The sequence below is a fragment of the Aedes albopictus genome, chromosome 3, assembly GCF_035046485.1.
Source record: "Aedes albopictus strain Foshan chromosome 3, AalbF5, whole genome shotgun sequence".
Classification (NCBI taxonomy): Eukaryota; Metazoa; Arthropoda; class Insecta; order Diptera; family Culicidae; genus Aedes; species Aedes albopictus.
In genome coordinates this window covers 101,426,244-101,448,287 of record NC_085138.1, presented here as the reverse complement: position 1 = coordinate 101,448,287, position 22,044 = coordinate 101,426,244, and the positions used below count along the sequence as shown (strand labels likewise).

At 40.6% G+C, this 22,044-nt stretch overlaps 1 protein-coding gene across 12 annotated transcripts in view; it reads right to left on the bottom strand.

Annotated features, from left to right (window-relative positions):
• Window positions 1-1,639: 1,639 nt before the first annotated feature.
• The window catches only part of LOC109410825 (high affinity copper uptake protein 1), a 127,479-nt gene continuing 107,074 nt past the window's right edge, over window positions 1,640-22,044 (bottom strand). For 8 of the 12 annotated variants that reach the window (XM_062859024.1, XM_062859027.1, XM_062859029.1 and 5 more), the window contains one exon: window positions 1,640-2,657. In XM_062859024.1, the coding sequence (XP_062715008.1) occupies window positions 2,453-2,657 (205 nt within the window). In that variant the 3' untranslated portion in view covers window positions 1,640-2,452. The remainder of the gene's footprint in view (window positions 2,658-22,044) is intronic. The other 4 variants (XM_062859033.1, XM_062859031.1, XM_062859035.1 and 1 more) reach the window with 1 other exon arrangement.

Sequence of the window (22,044 nt, the reverse complement as noted above, 5' to 3'; positions counted from 1 at the left end):
TGCAAGAGAGTTCGTGGGGCAATATCACGCTGGGTTCATGGGTGAACGCGCTACAACGGACTAGATGTTCGTCATCCGCCAGGTGTTGCAGAAATGCCGCGAATACAACGTGCCCACACATCACTTGTTCATCGATTTTAAATTGGCGTATGACACAATCGATCGAGAACAGCTATGGCAGTTTATGCACGAATACGGTAAACTGATACGATTGATCAATGCGACGATGGATCGAGTGATGTGCGTAGTTCGAGTATCAGGGACACTCTCGAGTCCCTTCGAGTCTCTCAGGTGTTGGTCTTTCGTACTTCGTACTTGTTCAACATTGTTTCATAGGGTGTAATAAGGAGAGTGGGGGTAAACACGAGTGATACGATTTTCACGAAGTCCGTTCAGCTGCTTGGTCTCACCGATGATATTGACATTATAGCTCGTAAATTTGAAACGATGGCGGAAACGTACATCCGACTAAAGAATGAAGCTAGGTGAATCGGATTAGTCATTAATGTGTCGAAGATTAGCCTTGTGGTTAAGGCTATGGATGACGGCTATGGAGACGGCGGGTTCGATTCCCGTTCCAGTCGGGAAAAATTCTCGACTCCCTGGGCATAGTGTATCATTGTACTTGCCTCACAATATACAAATTCATGCAATGGCAGGCAAAGAAAGCCCTTCAATTAATAACTGTGGAAGTGCTCTAAGAACACAAGTTGAAGCGAGGCAGGCCAAGTCCCAGTGGGGACGTAGAGCCATAAAGAAGAAGAAGAAAAAGTGTCGAAGATAAAATACTTGATGGCAAAGGGCTCTAGGAAGGACGCGCCCGTCACCCCGAATTTCTATCGATGGTGATGAAATCGGGGCGGTTGAAGAGTTCGTGCACTTGGGCTCACTAGTGACAACGACACCAGCAGAGAAATCCAGAGACACATTGTGGCAGGAAATCGAGCTTACTTTGGACTCGCAGAGCTCTGCGATCGAACAGAGTTCGCCGTCACACGAAGTTAACTATCTTCAGAACGCTGATTAGACCAGTAGTCCTCTATGGGCACGAAGCATAGACTCTACGTGCAGAGGATTAACGCGCCCTTGGAGTTTTCGAACGGCAGGTGTTGCGTACCAAATACGGTGGAATGCAGATGGAAGACGAGACTTGGAGAAGGCGAATGAACCAAGAACTACATCAGCTGCTGAGAGAACCAACCATCGTCCACACCGCCAAAATGGATTGGCTACGGTGGGCGGGTCACGTCATCAGGATGTCTGATAGCAACCCGACTAAAATGGTTATCGAGAGTTATCCGACCGGTACAAGAAGACGTGATGCGCAGCGAGCTAGGTGCGTCGATCAAGTGGAGGACGCTCTGCGGACCCTTCGCAGAGTGCGGAACTGGAGACACACAGCTATGGACCGAGTAAAATGGATACGGCTACTATGTACAACAGAGGCCACTCAGGCCTTAATCTGACCGGTAAGGTAAGTAAGAATCTCCGACGCGCAGCTCCATCGTCGATGGAAGCTGAAATTCGGGTGTGACTCAGCCACACTCTACATAGGAGCGAGAACGAAATCTGCGAATCTGTGAGGGTAACATGGCACGCTATCAAGGACGTTCGGATCAAAAACTATGTTCCCTTAACATTTCTGCATAGGTAACCGTACTAGCCTATGGATAAAATATTATATATTCTGTTTCCTTAAATGGCTAAAAGGTATGTTTTTACAAAATTCGTTATCTTCTTGACCATGTTCGTCGTACCACAACAACACAATTCCAATGCTAGGTGTTGATTGTTTCAAAAACACCCTGTATTTCTCACAGTTAAGCCTTTACACATAGCTCTGTTACATGCTTTTGATTTTACACAAATATGGTACATTTTTTGAGGCCAATTTACAGTTGGCGTCCGCTGTGATCGTGTTACTTGTTGACAAGTTGTTATTTCCGCGGCATAATATGTTTGTTCTTTTTCTGTATAGTTTGAGAATCATCTATCCGTATAATAGCTATTAAAAAACGAAAAAAAAAACTGGAAATCAAAACAACTACCTATCTGGACTGAACCAGCTAAAACTTGAACGCTTCTTAAAGTCTTTTATCAGCACTAAATCTTTCTAAGAATCAATATAAAAAAATGTTTTGATGAGTTTCCGTTTACACACACCTTGCACGCTCTACTACTGCACGACCAAATTCTCTCTCAAACATCCCGTGTAGGTACAAGCTAGGCCACCCACCAAAAAGCCGCAGGTCGTTCGGTGCGAAAATCTATCCTCTTGAAACACATGCGCGTGACCTTAATCGGGGTATCCTTACCTCTGATGTTGTGCATGTAATTCCTTGTAGTGACCGAAAGAAGACGAAGAATATTAAAACAGTGCGGTCGCATCGAGTGCCGGTGTCGTTCGGCGATGCAGGGTGGCTCTGGCTAACGTTAGGTGGCATCCGGGCTGCTAGTGGCAGTGCTCGGTAACGTCAACGATTACCGACTTTTTCCACCCGAACAGGAAATACCCGAGGGCAGCACCCAGCACGACGGCCACGCACAGCCACGTGTTGTAGGTCATGAAGATCAGCATCAACAGGAAGCTCAGGGTCACCTGGAGGATATGTAGGAACGTCTGGAACAGGTGCATCGTCGACAGCATCGTGGGCCTGCTGAAACGGGAAGATGAAGGAGGATTAGTGTTATGAAATGTGGTAGAGAACATTGTGATATGTATGTTACTGATGTAGACTAGATGTAGGTTAATACAACACAGTTTGGAAATAGTTATGCATAAAACCAAGTAGTTTGAAGCGTGCGTTTAGGTTTATAAAAAATAAATAAAGTAACTTCTAGGGCAACATAAATTTTGACGTAGGACTACGTCTCTGTTTTCTATACCCGGTGTCATTTCAAAATTTACGAAACCAAGAGCGTTACGTTTGAGTGAAAGATTTTAAACGCTCACAGTATCTTTCCCACTGTACGAAATGATAAACAAATCCCGTTTTTTGAGAGATGAAACTCCCGCGTTCAATTTGTAATATTCGGTGAACCTAAAAATCATTGATAAATAGTTGAAAAGTTGTTTTAAAGTCAGACATTGAAATCGCTGAAAGGGGCTGTCCATAAACCACGTGGTCATTTTTTTCGGACTTCTCAACCCCCCCCCCCCCCTGCGTGGTCATTAGTCCATACAAATTTTTTTTTTCGTCCATACAAAATGGTCATTGGCCGAACCCCCCCCCCCCCCCCCCCTTATGACCACGTGGTTTATGGACAGCCCCAAATCTATAAATATGGGTAGCGGACAAATTTTCTCGTTCAGTCTACCAACGCTCTCTGATTGGTGCGCATCGTGAGGGCAACTACGATGCAGGAAGGAATGCGAACATGCGAGAGCCGAGAGCTGTTCGTCAGTTCCATTTCGACCACCGTCGAGGTGACACCTCGAGCTGGGTAGCGGCACATCGACTCAGCGACGACACTCGGCTATCGTACTGATAGCACCAGGAATCTCATTCACGGCAGCAAGCGGCGGGCCAGTTTTCGATGGCGTCTAGCGTTGAGCGCGGAGAAAACCAACTCGAATTGCGTGGCATTGTAAATTCATCAAAATCGTCCATTATTCAAACAGTCCTTTTCAGGACCATCGAAAATGATTTCTCAAGAGTTAATTGGATGAATTTCCACCCTCGATCGAGAAAGGTGTAGTGCAAAGCAAGGACAGAGCGTCGTTTCTCAGCAAGAGTGAAGCTGGTCATTAATCGCATCCACGGCTACAAGCGGGGGGGGGGGGCAGTTTTCGACGGCGTTCAGCATTTAGTGCGGAAAAAAAACAAACACGCGCAGTGGCATAGTGAATTCATTTAATTTTCTTCCTAAAATTATTCATTATCCAAACGGTCCTTTTAAGGACCATCGAAAATGATTTTTCAAGAGCTGTGAATCGGATAATTTCATTCCGACGAACGGGAAAAGTGTAGTACAACCGAAAAGTGAATGATTGAATGCTTGATGACTCATCCAACAACAATTATGATGCCTAATTGTTCCACCCGGACTTTGGCAACGCATTATCATAACCGGACCATTTTGCGTGAAAAATTTTTCAATTTTAACATCATTTTAATCTAAATCATCTAATATTTTGGTTACATTATCCGTTCAATGAAAATTTTCTCATTTCTCGGTTGATTAATCGTTTGAAATAACCTGGAAAGCCAGCCAAATGGGAGGAGCCTAATCTGCTAATCTAGGGGAATAAAAGCAGTGACTTCTGTTTTCTTCCGTCATTTTCGTTGGATCAGTCAAGGAGGGTGGAGGTGGATGTCACCTTCAAAGCTGGCAGTACATCAACTGCGACGATTCTCGGCCGATTACACAAGGAATTCCATCCACGGACCACGGCAGCAAGCGGCAGGCCAGTTTTCGACGGCGTCATGCATTGAGTGCGGAGAAAACCAACACGCATTTCGGGGCATCAAAATCGTCCATTATTCATACGGGCCTTTTCAGGACCACCGAAAATGTTTCCTCAAGAGTTATAAATTGGATTGGATTCCTCCATCAATCGAGAAATGTTTAGTGCAACTCAAAAGTGAAAAATTGAGAGATTCGTTGCTCAGCAAAAGTGAAGCAAGATATTAATCTCATCCATGGCAGCAAGCTGCGGGTCAATATTCGATGGTGTCCAGCATTCAGCACTGAGAAAACCAACTCGCATTGCGTGGCATGATGAATTCATGTCATTTTCATTCTAAAATCGTCAATTGTTCCAACGGTTCTTCTCAGGGCCATCGAAAATGATTCCTCAAGAGTTGTGAATCGGATGTTATTCCATCGATCGGGAAAAGTGTGATGTAATCGAAAAGTGAAAGATTGAATACTTGGTGGCTAAGCAACAGCGATGAAGCCGGCCACTAATGGTTCCAACCGGATTTTAGCAACGTAATATCAATTTTTCGGGCCATTTTGCGTAAAACACAAAATTTAATTTTAATATTTTTCAAATTAAAATGAACTAAACCATTAAATATTTTGGTTACTTTATCCGTTCAATGAAAATTTACTACTACTTTTAGGGGCATAAAAGCTGTTCCCTCTGTTTCCTTTCGTCATTTTCCATGGATCAGTCAAGGAGAGTGGATATCACTTCCCAGCTAGGCAGCTGCACATCAACTCAGCAACGACTCTCGACTATGGTGCTGATAGCACCAGGAATCTCATCCACGGCAGCAAGCGACGTCAGTTTTCGATGGCTTTCAGCATTCAGTGCGGATAAAATAAACTCGCATTGCGTGTTAAATTCATGCAATTGTCTTGCCAAAATCTTCTGTTATTTAAACGATTCTTTTCAGGATCAGTGAAAATGATTCCTCAAGAGGTATCGGATAATTAAAAGCGTTTTCAGATGTAAACAACGTTTGTCGTATCCAGATTATTTTACTTTACGTGAAACTCCAATCAAAATGGTCTATCTAGCGCCATTTAATATTCTAATAATTTTATCCGTTCAATGAAAATACTTTCGAAGAACGGTTGATTGATCATTTACCTTCAAAATAAATTAATTCTTGACCTTCAAAATAAATTAACTAGTCAATGAATGTGAACGAAGGGGATCATACATAACAATTTTACAACACAACGCATCACTCCACCCATTTGAATTTTGACAGCGTGTCTTGGTTTTGACCGTTCCAGCCTTTGTCCTACGTCAACATTGCGGTTATATCTCGGACATTACCCACCCCTAGTTTTTTCATATTCCAGTTAGATAGCGAAGCCGAGGGATTTTTGGTACGATTCCCGGTACTCCCCAGGAACTCTTCCCTTTGCTCCAGCAGCCAGTTTGTAGATATGATTGTTAAAAACCTGCAGACGATTCTAAATAAACTTTAATAATTCGACTTCTCCTATTCTATTGACCACTGTTATACACATAAGAACTTATTATTCTTTCGAAAGAATTTCTAGAACCTGAATTCAATATCAATGCTAGCCACAAAAATCTGGGCGCGATTATCCAGCGTCACAAGTTCAAGAAGCAATAGAACGATGCTTTTCAATGCAATATCAAAAGCTTGTGAGCCGAAGGAATTGCTGCACAGTTCCATCAGAAGCTGGACGAGAGGATAGATGAGATCAACGGATCTGACTGGAGATGTCAACAGTTTGTGGGGATTTATCCATGAAGCAGTGGCAACAACAGCACAAGAGAAGATAGGTACCGTTCAGTGACGCCAACATAATGGTTGGGTCGACGAGGACTGCCAACGAGTGACGAACAAAAATAATGCCACCAGAAGTCGAATGCTAATGGCCAGTACCCGGCTCAACAGGGAGCCGTACAGGGTGGCAAGAGCAGAAGAGAAATGAATCCACCGCAGTAAAAAAAAACGGCAGCACGAAGAGAGTGTGATTGATGAAGCGCAGGAAAGTATGGATAGGAATGATATGCGGAGGTTTTATGCAACTGTCAATGGTGTGCGGCACAAGATTGCGCCAATGCTCGCCATGTGTAATGACCGGGACGGAAATTTTCTAACAGACGAAACAATGGTGGCAGCCAGATGGAAGGAGCACTTCGACGATTTGTTGAATGGTAGCAGTAAAGGAACAGGATTACCATAATGGATGACGCTCAAGCAGTGGAACCACCAACACTGGGTAAGGTTAAGGAGTCCTTAAGGAGCTGAAAAACTAGGAGTGTGTAATGTCTGAGACATAACCGCAATGTTGACGTAGGACTAATTTTTAACGCATAATAAAGAATTTGGGGCTCACAGATGAAGTAAACGTGTATCTATTCAGCAAAAATAACGGCCAGAGTAAAATCACTATATGCTAAAGACTCGAAATCTGGCGATTGTTGCTGGTAATGATGATTCCCGTATCATGACGATGATGCTGCCGAGCAATGCCTTTAAAGTTGAAGGATTCGTCATTGAAATAATCGTCATCATTGAAAATTCGAAAGCAGTTTTCTCGTACAAAGCTGAAAATTCCGCAGTGAAAATGTATTCACTGTATTGCGGCTGAAGATTGGAGTACAGTGAACTTATTTTCACTGCAGAAATTTCAGTTTAGAATGAGAAAACTGCTTTCGAACTTTCAATGATGACGATTATGTCAATGACGAATCCTTCAACCTTAAAGCGCATTTGACAGGTATCCTACTCGATTGGAATGACATTGACAGTAAATTTGGAATTTCAAATACCAAATATACAGCGGTGTATATTTAGTATAAAAATTAAACTTTATCGATAAACTAAACTATAAAAATTAGAATTAGTTGAATTTTTAGAAATAATTGAATAATGCTCCAAATAACTCTTTCGGAAGCTTTGGGGCCCTTAAAAGAACCATTTTGGTATAATTCATTGCAACCCATGCCGCCACCACCGATTGATCCGAAAAGAATCGAGGCTTCATTGGACAGAGGGCGGTGCCACCCGCTTGCTCATCCGTTGAAGCGGATCTTTTTTGGGATCTCGCTGCTGCTGCCGCCGGCAATCCATGAAAGAATCGGGGCCCCGGCAAACGAAAAGTGACGCCAATCGAATTTTCGTTTGCCGAGGCGGATTTTTCTTTGGATCTTGCTTCCGCTACTGCCTCCACTGCCGATGGATCCGAAAAGAATCGAGGCTTCATTGGACAGAGGGCGGTGCCACCCGCTTGCTCATCCGTTGAAGCGGATCTTTTTTGGGATCTTGCTGCCGCTCGGTGCTGTCCGTCCGCTGCTGTGTGTGCCGATGAAATGATCGAAATGAGTGTGTGCACCACTTATATAAGTTTCGTCGTGTCGCCTCACAGAACTATGCTTGATTGTGATTGGTTGGGTAAGACTGATCTCGAGCTTTTACTAATTTTCAGCTCCAGCCTCAGTCAAGGCACATCATTCAATTGAGCCCCAGCTAGGAAGCATAAATTTGTGGTGTTGTAGGTTTAAAGCTTTTACCATAGTTGATGACGTCAAACCCGACATCAACCTATCATTCACCTATTTTGATTTTAGCCACCACACGGAGAAAAAAATAAAGTTATATCAACCATATTGCGGTCGCGATCAAGCATACTTGTGCACTGACTTTTATATAAGCCCTTTTTGAGATTGTATTACGCATAATACCATAGGACGAAGCATAATACAAGCTTGAAATGATTAAAATTGTTGAACTGATTGAAGCAAGACATATGGTTGACTCTTGGGTTGACTCAACCATATTATGCACATGTCAACAATATTTATTGTTGATGGTTTGACAGCTCATTTAAACTCATGGTAGACTCAAGCATATGTATGCTTAACTTAATCATTCTTAACCCTACGCTTGAAGCTTGAACTAACTGAATCGGATGATTGTTGTAAGCATGCACAAAAATTCGTTCAAATGAGGTTATGTTACTTTTCTAGAATCACAAGCTTCAAATCAAGGATGAACATTTCTATAATGATGGTATTTTAGTGCTATATGTTCTAGTTATAACATATTGCACTAAAGACCTTCATTAAAAGAACGTTTTATTAGCAAAAAAATTCTTTATTTTCCTTTATTTTTATTGTTTTTGTGATTCAAATGATTACAAACCTAAATGCGCAATAAAATTCTCAAATATTCCTGGCGCACTCTTGGCGGCATCCACCTAGAAGTGCAGTTCACGCGAGGGCGTAGTAGTCGGCCAGGGATTTAGTCTGCTCGTAATAGGCTTCTTCTAGGCGTTTCATCACCGCTGGTCTGATGAATCAAAAGACTGGTGGTACGACGAACCAACAGATTTACGTCGATTCCGGACTTGTGTCTTGTGCTTCTCCAGCAGGTCGTCCAGTTTCTTGACTTGCACAGCCGTCCAATTAAAACCGTCCAGGAGGAATCCACTTTTGTACTCCAGATTGCAGTTTTTCCAGATTGGAATCGATCATCTCCTGTAGCAGCGGAGGCTGGTTTCCCTTGTCCGAACCGGGTGGTCCCAACCCCAACAAGATTGCGTTGATTCCGGTGGGTGCCTCTTCCTCTGGTTACGATGCTACGGCTACTACATTTCGGGCCATCTTTTAATCAGTGGTGTACGGTTAGCTGCATTCGGAAAACATTGAAAACAATATAGATACCTATCATGAATTTGCGAATTCATGCACCCCATTACCATCCGCCCACTTACCTGAAGCTCAAGTGGAGAATTCCATTAAGATAACTAGAAGCACACTCTTTATTCTCTCAGGAAGAAACAATTCAAGAACAGTCAGGAAAACGATTTATTCAATAAAATTACGACAAGACGACAATATCGCCGCAGCCGCCATGATGAACAATGACTGAGTAGACAGTAGTCAGGCGTCCGAGTCAGTAAAGGGTTAACGTAATGACTTATATGCTTGGTTTAAGCATTTGAAGGTTAATATTCAATGATGTTTATTTAAATGAAACATATGCTTGATGCAGACATCAAATCATTGTGAGTCAACCATTTAAAGTAATTATCCCAAGAATATCTTTGAAGCTTGAGAGAACTATGGAAGTGGTTATATGAATCAGAAGACATTTCTGTCCGTGCAAACCTAACATAGACCCAATAGTTGATCGATGTTGGTCCAACAGTGGCCCAACATTCGATAAAAATTGACCCGACTTTAACCCGACATTCGACATTTTTTCAGTCTGGCGGAATCCAGAAAGAAATCAGAGGGAACAGCTTTTATATTATGGCGCCAGCACCAAACCGAATAGCGACGTTTTGACTAGCGACACTTTTCGACTAGCGACACTTTTTTTCAGTACCGGGTGGGGTGCGCTGTGTGCGTTCAATGATGCACTATCATATACGTCACTTCCGATGTATGTTGTAAACAACTCAAAATTAGCAAAAATATTTTTCTCAAAAAAAGTTTTTTGATTTCCAATCGAATTGATAATACCCCTAGATTAGCAGATGCAGCTCCTCCCATTCGGCTGAATATTTCCAGAATATTTCATTTGCATGGCCCGCCCCGCCTGCTTCTGACGCTTCAAACGATTAATCAACCCAGAAATGGAAAAAAATTTCATTAAGCATTAAAGTAAACAAAATATTGGATGATTTAGATCATTTTAATTCGAAAATTGTTAGAGTTAAACAATGTTTTACGGAAAATAGTTCTGATAGGGTAATGCGTTGCTGAATTCTGGGTGGAACCATTAGTGGCCGGAATTCAATCATTCATTTTTCGGGTGAACCACACTTTTCTCGATTGATGGAGTAAAATTATCTGATTTACAACTCTTGAAGAATCATTTTTTGGTGATCCTGATAAGGACCGTTTGATAAAGTAACGATTTCAGGAAGAAAATGGCATGAAACCGCCTTGCCACGCAATGCGTGTTGGTTTTCTCCGTGCTAATCCTGCAGGATGCCACCGAAAATTGGTAGGCCGCTTTCTGCCGTGGATAAGATTCATGACGCTATCAGCACGATAGCCGAGAGTCGCCGATGGGTAGTGCTCAGGTGTGGAGGTGACATCCACCCTGCTTGACTGATCCAACGAAAATGACGAAAGAAATCAGAGGGAGCAGCTTTTATGCCCTAGATTAGCAGATGAAGCTCCTCCCATTCGGCTGGCTTTTCAGTATATTTTATTTGCATGACCCGCCCCGCATGCACCAGACGCTTGAAACGGTTAATCAACCGAGAAATGAGAAAATTTCCATTTAACGAATAAAGTAATCAAAATATTGTAAGGTTAAGATCATTTTAACTCGAACAACGTTATAATTTATCGATGTTTCACGAAAAATGGTTCGGATAGGGTTGATAAATTCCGGATGGAACCATTAGTGGCCGGCATCATCATTCTTGCGGGGCCACCAAACATTCAATCTTTCACTTTTCGGTTGCACCACACTTTTACCGATCCATGATGGAATGAAATAATTATCTGATTCACAACTCTTGATGAATAATTTTCTATGGTCCTGAAAAGAACCGATTGAATATTGAAAGATTTTAGACAAAAAATTACATGAATTTATCATGCCACGCAATGCGTGTTGGATTCCTCCGTGCTGAATGCTGAACGCCGTCGAAAATTGGCCCGCCGCTTGTTGCCCTGGATGTTCCTGATGCTATCATCAATGCGCCACCGCCAATCAATCGGCGAAAGGACCGAGCCCCGAGGACAGCGACGCAACTCGCAAATTCGTATGTCGCTGATCTTTCTGTGGATTTTGCTGCCTCTGCCACCACCGCCGAGCAATCGATGAAACGTATTCTTTCCTTCGTCTGCCGCGTTACGTTGAGCACATAGTGGCTGAGGTGCGATGCAAAGAGATAAGAGATCGGATAAGCGTCGAAGCACACTCTGTGGAAACTATATGCAGAACGCATGAACCGTACATAGTAGATGAGTTGCGATGGGTGCGGAGATGCGATGGAGCTGCTTCGACGCATGTGATCGCAAGAGAATGCAAGAGAATGCTTGTCGGGTATGGATTTTATGATTGCGCTCGTTGTGTATGTAAAGCAATGCGGATTCAATGCGTTGGGAATGCTAGTAGGTAATATAAAATGCGTTAATATGTTGTTGTTTTTAAACATAACCCAATGCTTTTCCACATGACATGAATTTTGATGGACCGGACGTAATAAAAATTTATCATATTGTATATCGATCACTATGTAAAATAACATATTTCATTGCATATAAAATAGTATTCCATCAAATCATTTATGTTTTTACAGCATAATTTTGTTATTATATGTGTATAAGAAAACATTTTATTTTCTCTGTTCGGGATTTGAATCAAGTGATCAATGTTTGATATGGTCGTTTGTTCATTGCATATTATTCATGGGCATGTTAGAAAGTTTAAGGTTTTATGGTATTCAACTTAATTGCTAAAAGGATTCTGATTGAAAAGTTCTGCTTTTTTCTTTGTCAGGCAAAACTAGATCCCTTAATGAAAATAGTGTGACTTCAATTTCGATTGATACTCTTTTACCTAATATAAGGACTGTATCGTTAATTATAAGTACACCTGAAAATTGTTGTATCTGAAAAAGTTTTATTCGTTTTGTAAATTAAATTCAATTACATTGATGGTCAATAATCAGAAAAGCCCATGGTATCATTTTATATTTAATTTTTCGTGGATCTTGCCAGCTCTAGCACCTTCTTCTTGGTGTTTTTCATAAGGCTGGACAAGTGTTCCGTCGATGGTTTTGCTTGGGTTGGCCCAGTTTTTCTTGAATTCGATGACGTCCTCTGCTCCTCTATCCTTTTGCCGTAGTTTCCCTTTCATCAAAGCCAAATGCTTCTTAATGTGCCTAATTTGCGAGCAATTTGAAGGGTTCATTGCCTTTTCCACAAATTGGACATTGTTTTCTTCATACCAGTCAAAGATGTCACGCGCATAGTGGCAGGATTGATTTGATTGATTTATCTCATGTTTATCTTTGTTTGAGAGACATAGTGGCAGGATGCCGTATCCGATCAAAATAATGTAGGACCTTTGTGCTTTCAGATGAGTGGCAGAATTGGTTTCTGGAGGCATTCCTTCCGGTATATTTCGACGTTCATACTTGGGACGGTGAAGACAGGTGACGATTTCATACCACTTTGACAAATTGCTTGCCAAATTAATACATTTTCCCAACATTTTTGAAAAAAAAAATCGATTTCTTCGAATTCAGAACCAGTGCCACGCTTCACAGTGAAAAACTGTGCCCCTGGAAGTGCCTTGTTGTCCAATATGACATACGTTCCATCATCCATGATTATGCACATGTAATTTTTGCTCAAAACATCGTCGTACAGGTTCCGAGCCCGAGTTTGTACATAATCCGCCAGAATTTGACTGTTTCTTGGACATTTCTGTTTTGGGTAAGTCTTCAGGGAATTACGCTCCTTGGCGCGCTGAACCATACCAATAGTCGTTCCACACTTTTTTGCGCAATCTATGAAGAATCCCTCTTTTTTTCTTTTGAAGATTTTGCAAATTTTGTTGTCCAAATTTGACTTGGACGCACCTGGTTTTCTGTAGCGTCCGGGTGAGTCTATCAGTGTGTTAGGCATACCGAATCGTTTGACAGCATTTTGGACAGAAAAAACGCAAACACCTCCAACTTTTGCTAATTTTCTTAGCGATAATCATTTTTCATAGCAATACCTGGTCACAATCGATTTTCGCTTCTCATCCGTAAACACTCGCGTTGCTCCACTTAAGGAAAAACTTTAACTTTTAATGAAGGTTATCTTTTGTTTACAACGCTAGCAACACATAAACACACATCAGTTGTCAAAATAAGACTTAGACTTAGACCTCAAAGATGTACTCATAATGAACGATACAGTCCTTATGATGAACATTGGGTACTTATTAGATACATATTTTCTCGTAGATTTCGCCGAAAATTTTATAATAAAAAAACCTATTCCCTTAAATAATACATACTTGCCGAATTTTTGTTTCTTTTTGCCGAGGTCAGCACAATCAAGTAATGTTTTTATGCCGAAAATCAGTATAACAGTCTCATATTGATTTAAATTGAAATCAACACTCAGATATCCCAGTTCGGAAAGTAAAAATATGTGTATACATAAAGACATCGTTCACGCGGATATGATTACATGTTATACATTCTTTTCTTTTCGCGCAAAACAAAATCTTTCCGCTCTTATAGATGAAACGATCGTTTCACTACCCACATCCAAAGAAGTGCTTCAACATACAAGCGACTTCATCGATCAAATCACGCGAGTCGTTGATGCGCACGAAATAGGAGAAAAAGGATGTGAAAACAACATGCGCACCCTCATTGAAAACCTCATGCACTATGGCCTATCAAACATCCCTCTTCTCATCTCATAACTTATCGCATCCGATCGCATCTCACCTTACCCACTATGGTCACAGCCTTAGACGGTTAGAAGGCGAATGTGCAACAGCACCCTTGCCGACAACCACCGACGCCGAGCCAACACGGCCGTCAAAGAATAATGAGCGAAAACGCAAACGAAGAAAGTGGGCAGCTCTCGTTCGATGCGTTCACCTCGAGACGACAAAGGCAAATGAGGGAAGATGCGAAGAAGCAGTAGCTTTTATATTCGACGGGAGCAACCAAAATGTGCTCCAAAATGTGCTCGATCGTGATTGGCTGGAATAAACATGGGTTCACTTTTCCCAATTTTTCAATAGTTTGTTATTGAAAAACAGCAAATATTATTATTGGACATAATTGGTGTAAAGATTTGCAATCGATTGGTGCCAAAATTTTGAAAATTCAACAAGAAATGGCTGAGCTATTAACGCTCAAAATCTCCACTTTAAACGTAACGCGGCTGATTTCTGAAAATTTAGAATGACACCCGGTATAGAAAAGAGAGACGTAGTCCTACGTCAAAACAGCAAAGCTGCTGGGTAGGACGAGATCCCGGTCGAAAGACCTGTGCGCCGCCACGCCGACAGTTTTTGTAGCACGCCGACACCGAACGAAGTATCGACGGCGCGCCATACGTCGCTGTTTGTCACGTTTGTCCGAATTCCATAAGAGATTGATTGCAATTATTAATTTGTTATCATCGATTTTCTTATCTGTTAATGATAATATGATGATTATTAACAAAAGAGAAAATCGATTATATTCATATTCGGTTACTTTTGCAGTTAAAACCGTTCTCTAGCGGATTACGACCAACAAAAAATAGAGAAAAAAAGAAAAAAAAGAAAATTAACAAAAATAAATCAATAATTTAAGTTATGCCCCTGTGATACTAAAATTGAAAACAGAATGTTCTTAACATTCAAAGTCTGGTCATTGGAACTTTAATCTTTCTTTCTTTTGTTTTAAGAAAACTATGCAGAAGACTCTTATTGAAAATCTTGGGAATTTCAGGGTGTCAATTCAAATACGAAACTCTTAGAACTTTTTTTTTAATTTTTTATTAGATTTCATTAATTATTCGTATTTGTCCAGAAGTTTGTTCCGAGATTCTTCCAAAAGGATTCAGTAATGCCTTAGGGAGATCTACCAGACTTTCCCAAATAAATCTTCAGGCATTTCTACAACATTTTCTTCAGGGATTAATCCAGAAGTTTCATCGGAGATATCTACAGGATTCTTCCAGAGATTCATCCTATAATTCCTTCACAGATTCGTTTAAAATTCCAAACCAGGATTTATCCAGAAGTTCCTTTAGACTAGATATGTCTTCCTTCGGAGATTTGTCCAGGAGGATTCAGGGATACCTCTGATGTTTCATCATTGATTTTTTTTTTCAGAAGATCTCACAGGACAGATCGACAGAAATTCTTTCATAAGGATTCAGGGATGCCTCAGAGATCCATTAGTAGTGCATCGAGAAGATCCTTTAGAGATAAGTCTAGGAGTTCCTTCAGGGATTGCTTCGTAAAATTTCTTAAGGAATTAGTTCAGGAGTTCCTTCAGAGATTCCTCCCGGAGATCCTTCAGGAAATCATCTAGAATTACGTTAAGTTAGGCTAGGGGTCGCTGTCGCTCAAGGAGATTTTTCGAGGATCATTCTACGCAGTACGAACAAAACCTGTAAAGTTACGACGGATCGAATGTAACAAAAGAACCCCGTCGTATAGAATAGAAATTTTTGTGCGATCTTAGAATAACATTGCAGATGATTGTTGATGAAAAAGAAAAATCACATTTGGATTCGAACAAGTTCGAGTTCAAATCCTCGGGATGTGAGAAGCACTCCCAAGTACTCACGGCTATCTTTGTTTGTTAAATAGCTTCTACCATAAACGAACGACCATCTTCTGCCATGTGTTGGCAGCCGTAGCGTGTACAAAGAGAGAAAACCGTCACAGCTGCGAGCAAACAGAGCGACCGCAGAGAGTTACTGGCATGATTTATAGCAGATGCATGTAAATTTCAAGCGAATATGCCTTAAAATCAGTTAGAATAGGTTAAACTCAGTAAACAAGACGCCTGGTTGGTGTATATTTGAGCGGGCTGATACCAAATTCACGTGGTTTATATTTCGGCTTTCAATTTCGGCGCTATTTAATTTTCATATTTTTTTTGCTGTGTAGGTGTTCCTTTAAGGGCTCCTACAGAAATTCCTTCTGGGATCCCTTCTTGAATTTATTCAAAGATCTCTCCTGAAATCCCTTTCAGGGATTCCTCTTGGAATTTCATCGGGATGCCTCTTGGAAAATTTTCAGGAGTTCTTTTCTCTAAGAGTTTCTTCAGATATTCCTACTGGAATCCCTCCTGGGATTAATCCAGGAGTCCATTCGAGGGTTCCTTCAGTATAGTAGTTCGTTCAGGGATTGCTCCAGAAACTCATTCAATGATCATTCCAAGTGATCTTTACCAAGTAGTTTCAGGAAGATTCAGGAATGCCTCCATGTGTTTTATCAGGAATTCCTTCAAAAGTACCCTCAGCTAGTGCAACAGGAGTTCGCTCAGGTATTCGTCCAGAAGTCTCCTCAGAGATTTTTTTTCGGAAGGATTCAGAGATCCATATTTAGAATTAAGTCTAGCAGTTCCTACAGGCATTCCTTCTGAAGTTTTTTTTTAGGAATTCCTACAGGAGTTCCAACAGAAATTAATCCAGGAGTTCCTTCAGAAATTTCTCAAGGAGTTTCTAAGATTCATGTATATGTTTCTTCAGAGATTGCTCCTGAATTCTTTCATGTATTCCTTCAAAAGCTCTTTCAGAAATCTTTCGAAGAGTTCCGTCAGAAATCTCTCGAGGATTTCCTTCAGAGATTCTTACAGGAGGATCCAAAGATACCTTCAGTAGAATAAGTAGGATTCCCCCAAAAGTTTCTTCAGGGATTCCTACGGAAGCTCATTCGAGGATAAGTGCAAGAATTCCTTCTAAGATTCATTCAGGAGTTTCCCAGGGCATTCCTTGGAGTACCTTTAAGGACTCTACCAGGAGTTCTTCTAGCTATCGCACCTGGGGTTCTTTCGGAGATTTTTCAAGGAAGATCCTCGGATGCCTCTAGGATTTCTTTAGAGGCGCATACAAGAATTCCTACAGGAGTTCCAATAATTATTTCGTAAATACCTCCTGAAAATTTTTCAGGAATTTCTCGTGGAAAATCTTCCCACTACCTGGAAAAATTCTCCCTAGAAATTATTCAAGCATTCCACCTAAAATTCCTTCGGGGATTCCTCCCGGAATTTCTTCGGCGATTCCCCCTGGAATTCCTGCAGAGCTTCCTCCTGGTATTCTTTCGTGGATTCCTCTTTGACTGCCTTCGGTGATTTCTCCTGGAATTCCTTCAAGAATTCCTTCTGGAATTTCATCGGGGATTCCACCTGGAAATATTTCGAAGATTCCTCCCGGAATTCCTTCGGCGATTCCCCCTAAAATCCCTGAAACGATTTCTCCTGTAATTCATTCGGGAATTTCTCCTGGAATTCCTTCGGGGATTCCTCCTGGACTTCTATCTGGGATTCCTCCTGGAATTCCTTCAGGATTTCTAATGGAATTCTTCCGGGAATGCCTTCGGAGTTTCCTTCTTGAAAAATTCAGGGATTTCCAGAGAAGTTTCTTCAAGAATTCCTACAGAAGTTTTTTCAATGACTCGTGCAGAAGTTCGTTCTAAGTTTCATTCAGAAGTTCCTTAGGGCAGGGGATTCTTCGAGAAGTTCCTTTAGGGATTCTTCCAGGTAACGCACCAGGGGTTCTTTCGAAGATTTTCGGATTACTCCAGTAGTTGCATCAGAGATTTCTCCAGAAGCGCATTTAAGAATGCTTACAGGAGTTCCATCAGAGATTCTTGTAAGAGTTCCTTTAAGAATTTTCTTAGGATTATAATCAGGCATATCTCCAAGATATTCTTGAAGGATCTCTCAAGAAGTTTCTATACAAATTTCTCCAGGGGTTTCTTCTGGAATTCTTCTAGGAATTTTATTCGTGAATTATTCTCAATTTTTGTTCAGAGATTCCTCATGGAATTCTTTTGTGAATTCCTCCTGGAAATCGTTCGGGGATTTCTCTTGAAATTCCTTCAGGGATTCTTTCTGGACTTCCTTCGGGGATTCCTCCTGCAAATCCTTCGGGATTCACTATGGATTTTTTTCGTGAATTCCTTCGGGATTTCCTCCTGAAATTCCTGCAGTATTGTCTCCTGCAATTCTTCTGGGACCTGGAGTCCCTTCTCTCCCTTCCCTACGAGTATTTCTCATGGAATTCTTTCGGGGAATCTTCTTGGAATTCTTGAGAGGTTGGTCATGGAATTCCTTCGTGGATTCCTTCTGGATATTTTCCGACGATTCCTTCTAGAAATCTTTTGGAGATCCTTCTCAAATAACTTTGGAAATTCCCGCTGAAATATCTTTGAAGATTCTTGCTGGAATTCCTTAGGGGATTCCTCTCAGAGTTCTTGCGGCAATTCCCCTTGGAATTCCTGCAGGAATTTCTTCTGTAATTCCTTTGGGGATTCCTTCTGTACTTCCTTCGGGGGTTCCTCCTGCAATTCTTTCGGAAATTCCTTCCTAAAATCCTTCGGGGATTCCTCCCGGAAATCGTTCGAAGAATCCTTAGTTTAAATAGTGCACAATGGTCCACGAACCAGATTTACGAGGAAAGATGCATGCAGCGCCTTCAAATGATTTTTTAGACAAATATGGTCTTGTACAAAGTTGTTGCTAATAATATGGCCCTCTTTCCAATATACATGAAAATTAGGGTGGTCCGTATTTTCACAGAAATTGGAAACCAAACTTTTTTATTTGCAAGAATAACCATACACATTCTTCGGCAAAGTTGGAGACCTATTAATTTTGAGCAAGTTTGCTGAAGACAGTTTTTTTGTAGCTTTAAAATTGGCCGATCTAGAGATATATTTCTGAATTAGCTTAGGGTGATTCAGGAAAAACAGGTTTTCTGGCTTTAACTTTTTCAGTTTCAATTTCTCATCAAAGTCGCCCAAGAAACGCAAAAAAGTTAGAGCGATAAAACGATTTGTTCTAGCGTCACCCTATGAAAACTATGGGAAATTGCTCAAAATTTGGGCAATCGTTTTTTTGCTTTATCTTGATCATTTCAATTTTCTCATCAAAGTCGTCAAAGAACCACTTTTAGAGCTTCCAAAAAAGCACATTTTCGTGCGCTGAGAATGTTGCTACGTCATTCCGTTCAAAAGATATTGATGATTTTCTAGAAAATATAGGCACTTTTCAACTATTTTTTTCTTGAGTTACAAAAATAACACCTCTCTAATTTTTTGATATGTTTTATAACAATATTTCTTCTTTTGAATGCTGGAAAAAGATATTTTTTATCTTTGCCCCAACCCGTAATATCGCTTTTTGAATAAACTATGATTTTTTAAGAAAAACGCTCATAACTTTTGAACCAAAAGAGATAACGATCGTCTCAGCGCACGAAACGACGCGTTTTCAAATGCTCTACAAGTGTTTCTTGGGCGACTTTGATGAGAAATTGAAACTGAAAAAGTTAAAGCCAGAAAACCTATTTTTGCTGAATCACCCTAAGCTTATTCAGAAATATATCTCTAGTTTGGTAAATTTTAAAGCTACAAAAAAACTGTCTTCAGCAAACTTGCTCAAAATTGATAGATCTACAACTTTTCCAAAGAATGTATATAGCTATTCTTGCAAATAAAAAAGTTTGGTTTCTAATTTCTTAGAAAATATGGACCACCCTAATTTTCATATACATTGGAAAGAGGGCCTTATTTTAAGGAACAACTTTGTAGGAGACCATATTTGTCTAAAAAATCATTTGAAGGCGCTGAATGCATCTTTCCTCGTAAATCTGGTTCGTGGACCACTGTGTAGTGCGACCAGATTGTCAAATTTGATAGCTTCTGAAGCTTCTAAGAGAAGAAAACAAAACTGTATAAAAATCAATATTCAATTGCAATGGAATAATATGACACGCTCTACATATGAATATGGGTAATGCCACAATAGGTCTAATAACTGGTCGCAAGGACGGAGCCGATCATAAATTTTTATTCATTCCGAAGAAAAAAAATATGTCAACAATGGTCATCAAATAGCTCAGACTACACATTCTAGAGCGTACTGATAACTTCTTGCTTCGTTGACATAATGGTCACACCGATTCACGCCGCCGCCGAAAGTTGACACCGGTCTGACGCCGATGACGCCGCCGCCGCCGGCCTTAAATGACTCTCACGCAGCCGCCGAGCTAAATATAGTCGGCGCACATATCCAGGTCGAACTTCTTAAGCACGGAAGCGAACAGCTACATCATTTAATCCATCAGAACATTGTAAAGATTGGGGAAGATGAAGATATGCCTACCAGCTGGTTAGATGGCCTCATATGTCCAAACTACGAGAAAGGGCATAGACTAGAGTGTGCCAATTACAGAGCGATTACCCTTTTAAAATCGGCGTATAAGATATTGTCGCGTGTCCTGTTTGATAGACTGAGACCTCTTGAGGACTCCTTCGTCGGTGAATACCAGGCTGGTTTTCGTGAGGGCCGCTCAACGATGGATCAAATGTTTAAGCTGCGAATGATCCTAGAAAAAAATAAGGAGTATAACTTGCCGACTCATCACCTGTTCATTGATTTTAAGGCAGCGTACGATTCATTAAAAAGAATAATGAGCTTTAGCAGATAATGTCAGAACATGGTTTTCCGTTGAAACTAATTAGGCTGAAACGCGAAACGCTGGATCGATCAAAATCAAGTATTCGGATAGCAGACGAAATGTCTACCTCGTTTGTGACCTTGGATGGATTGAAACAGGGTGATGCTTTTTTAAATTTACTGTTCAACATTACACTCGAAGGAGCGATTAGAAGGTCTGGCGTGTAGACGAATGGCACTACCATTACACGGTCGCACATGCTCCTCAGCTTTGCGGACGATATTGATATTATCGGCATCTATCGTAGGGCAGTAGAGGAAGTGTTTATCTTGGAACATTTGTGATATGTGACAATGGCGTTTCCCGTGAAGTGAAAAGGCGTATTGCAGCTGCGAATAGAGGAATTCCACGGAGTCATGTCAGTCGATCCTGAGCGACCATTTCAAAAATATCTGAAACTTTGCACAGTTTTTCAATTTCATCTAAATCGCCATTTTTCGATATCAAACCTTCATTTTCAATCACGACTAACTTTTCAAAAGGGTGCATGCGAAAATAGTTCAAAAATATTCTAAAAGCTGTACAGCAAAAACGGATTGTTCGATTGTTGTAAATTTTTCAGCAAAGTTAGATAACTAAATGATGATTTCTTAGAAAATATACACTGTAAAAAATTTCTTTTTTTACTTTAAAAAAATATGATCTTTGTCACAAAAACTCAAATATCTCAAAACCCTATCTTTTTACCAACGTCAATTTTTTAGGGAAAATGACCCATTACATCAGCTATCTACCATAAAATTTTGGTGATGGTAAACTGATAAACAAAAAAGTTATGACATTTCAAACATTTCACAATTTTTACATTTAGTAACAAAAATAATTTTTTTTTCTGTGTAAATTATTTCGAGAGTTATATTTTGATGCTGATTTTATTCCCTAGCCAAGTTCGCAAGGGTTGACGGTATTAAAGTGAAGGAGTTTCATTTTGGTTATTGTAATGTAGTGTTCTTTAGTGAAACATATCACCTTTTTTTAACACTTTAATGCGCCTCCAACGGTTCATCACGAACCGGCTGCTGCAGATGGAGTATGGCTGATCATATGCATCAGACATGCTCGATAAACATGGAGGATCCGCCAGGGCTCATTAGAGTCTATTCCCAAGCAATAGTTCCAAGTCGGTTGGATTTGAGAAGGTTTTGAAGATCGTTACAAATCCTAATAAAAGTATTATAGGATTTGTGACAGGTTTTGGAACCTTTTACAGCCAACTGACTTTAAAATGTTGTTTGGGCTCTATTTCCCACGTTTCTCGGTTGATTTGGATTAGTAATTAATTAATGTCAGAGTCGCTTTTTTCGAATTTTTACAATGTTAGTTGGTCATATTTTCTTTAAATAAAGCAATTAAAATCGACCGAAGAATTAATAGTGGGAAGGAGATTTGCAGCACTTAATTGTGCTGATAGATTCGAAGCTAACATGCGAACACTT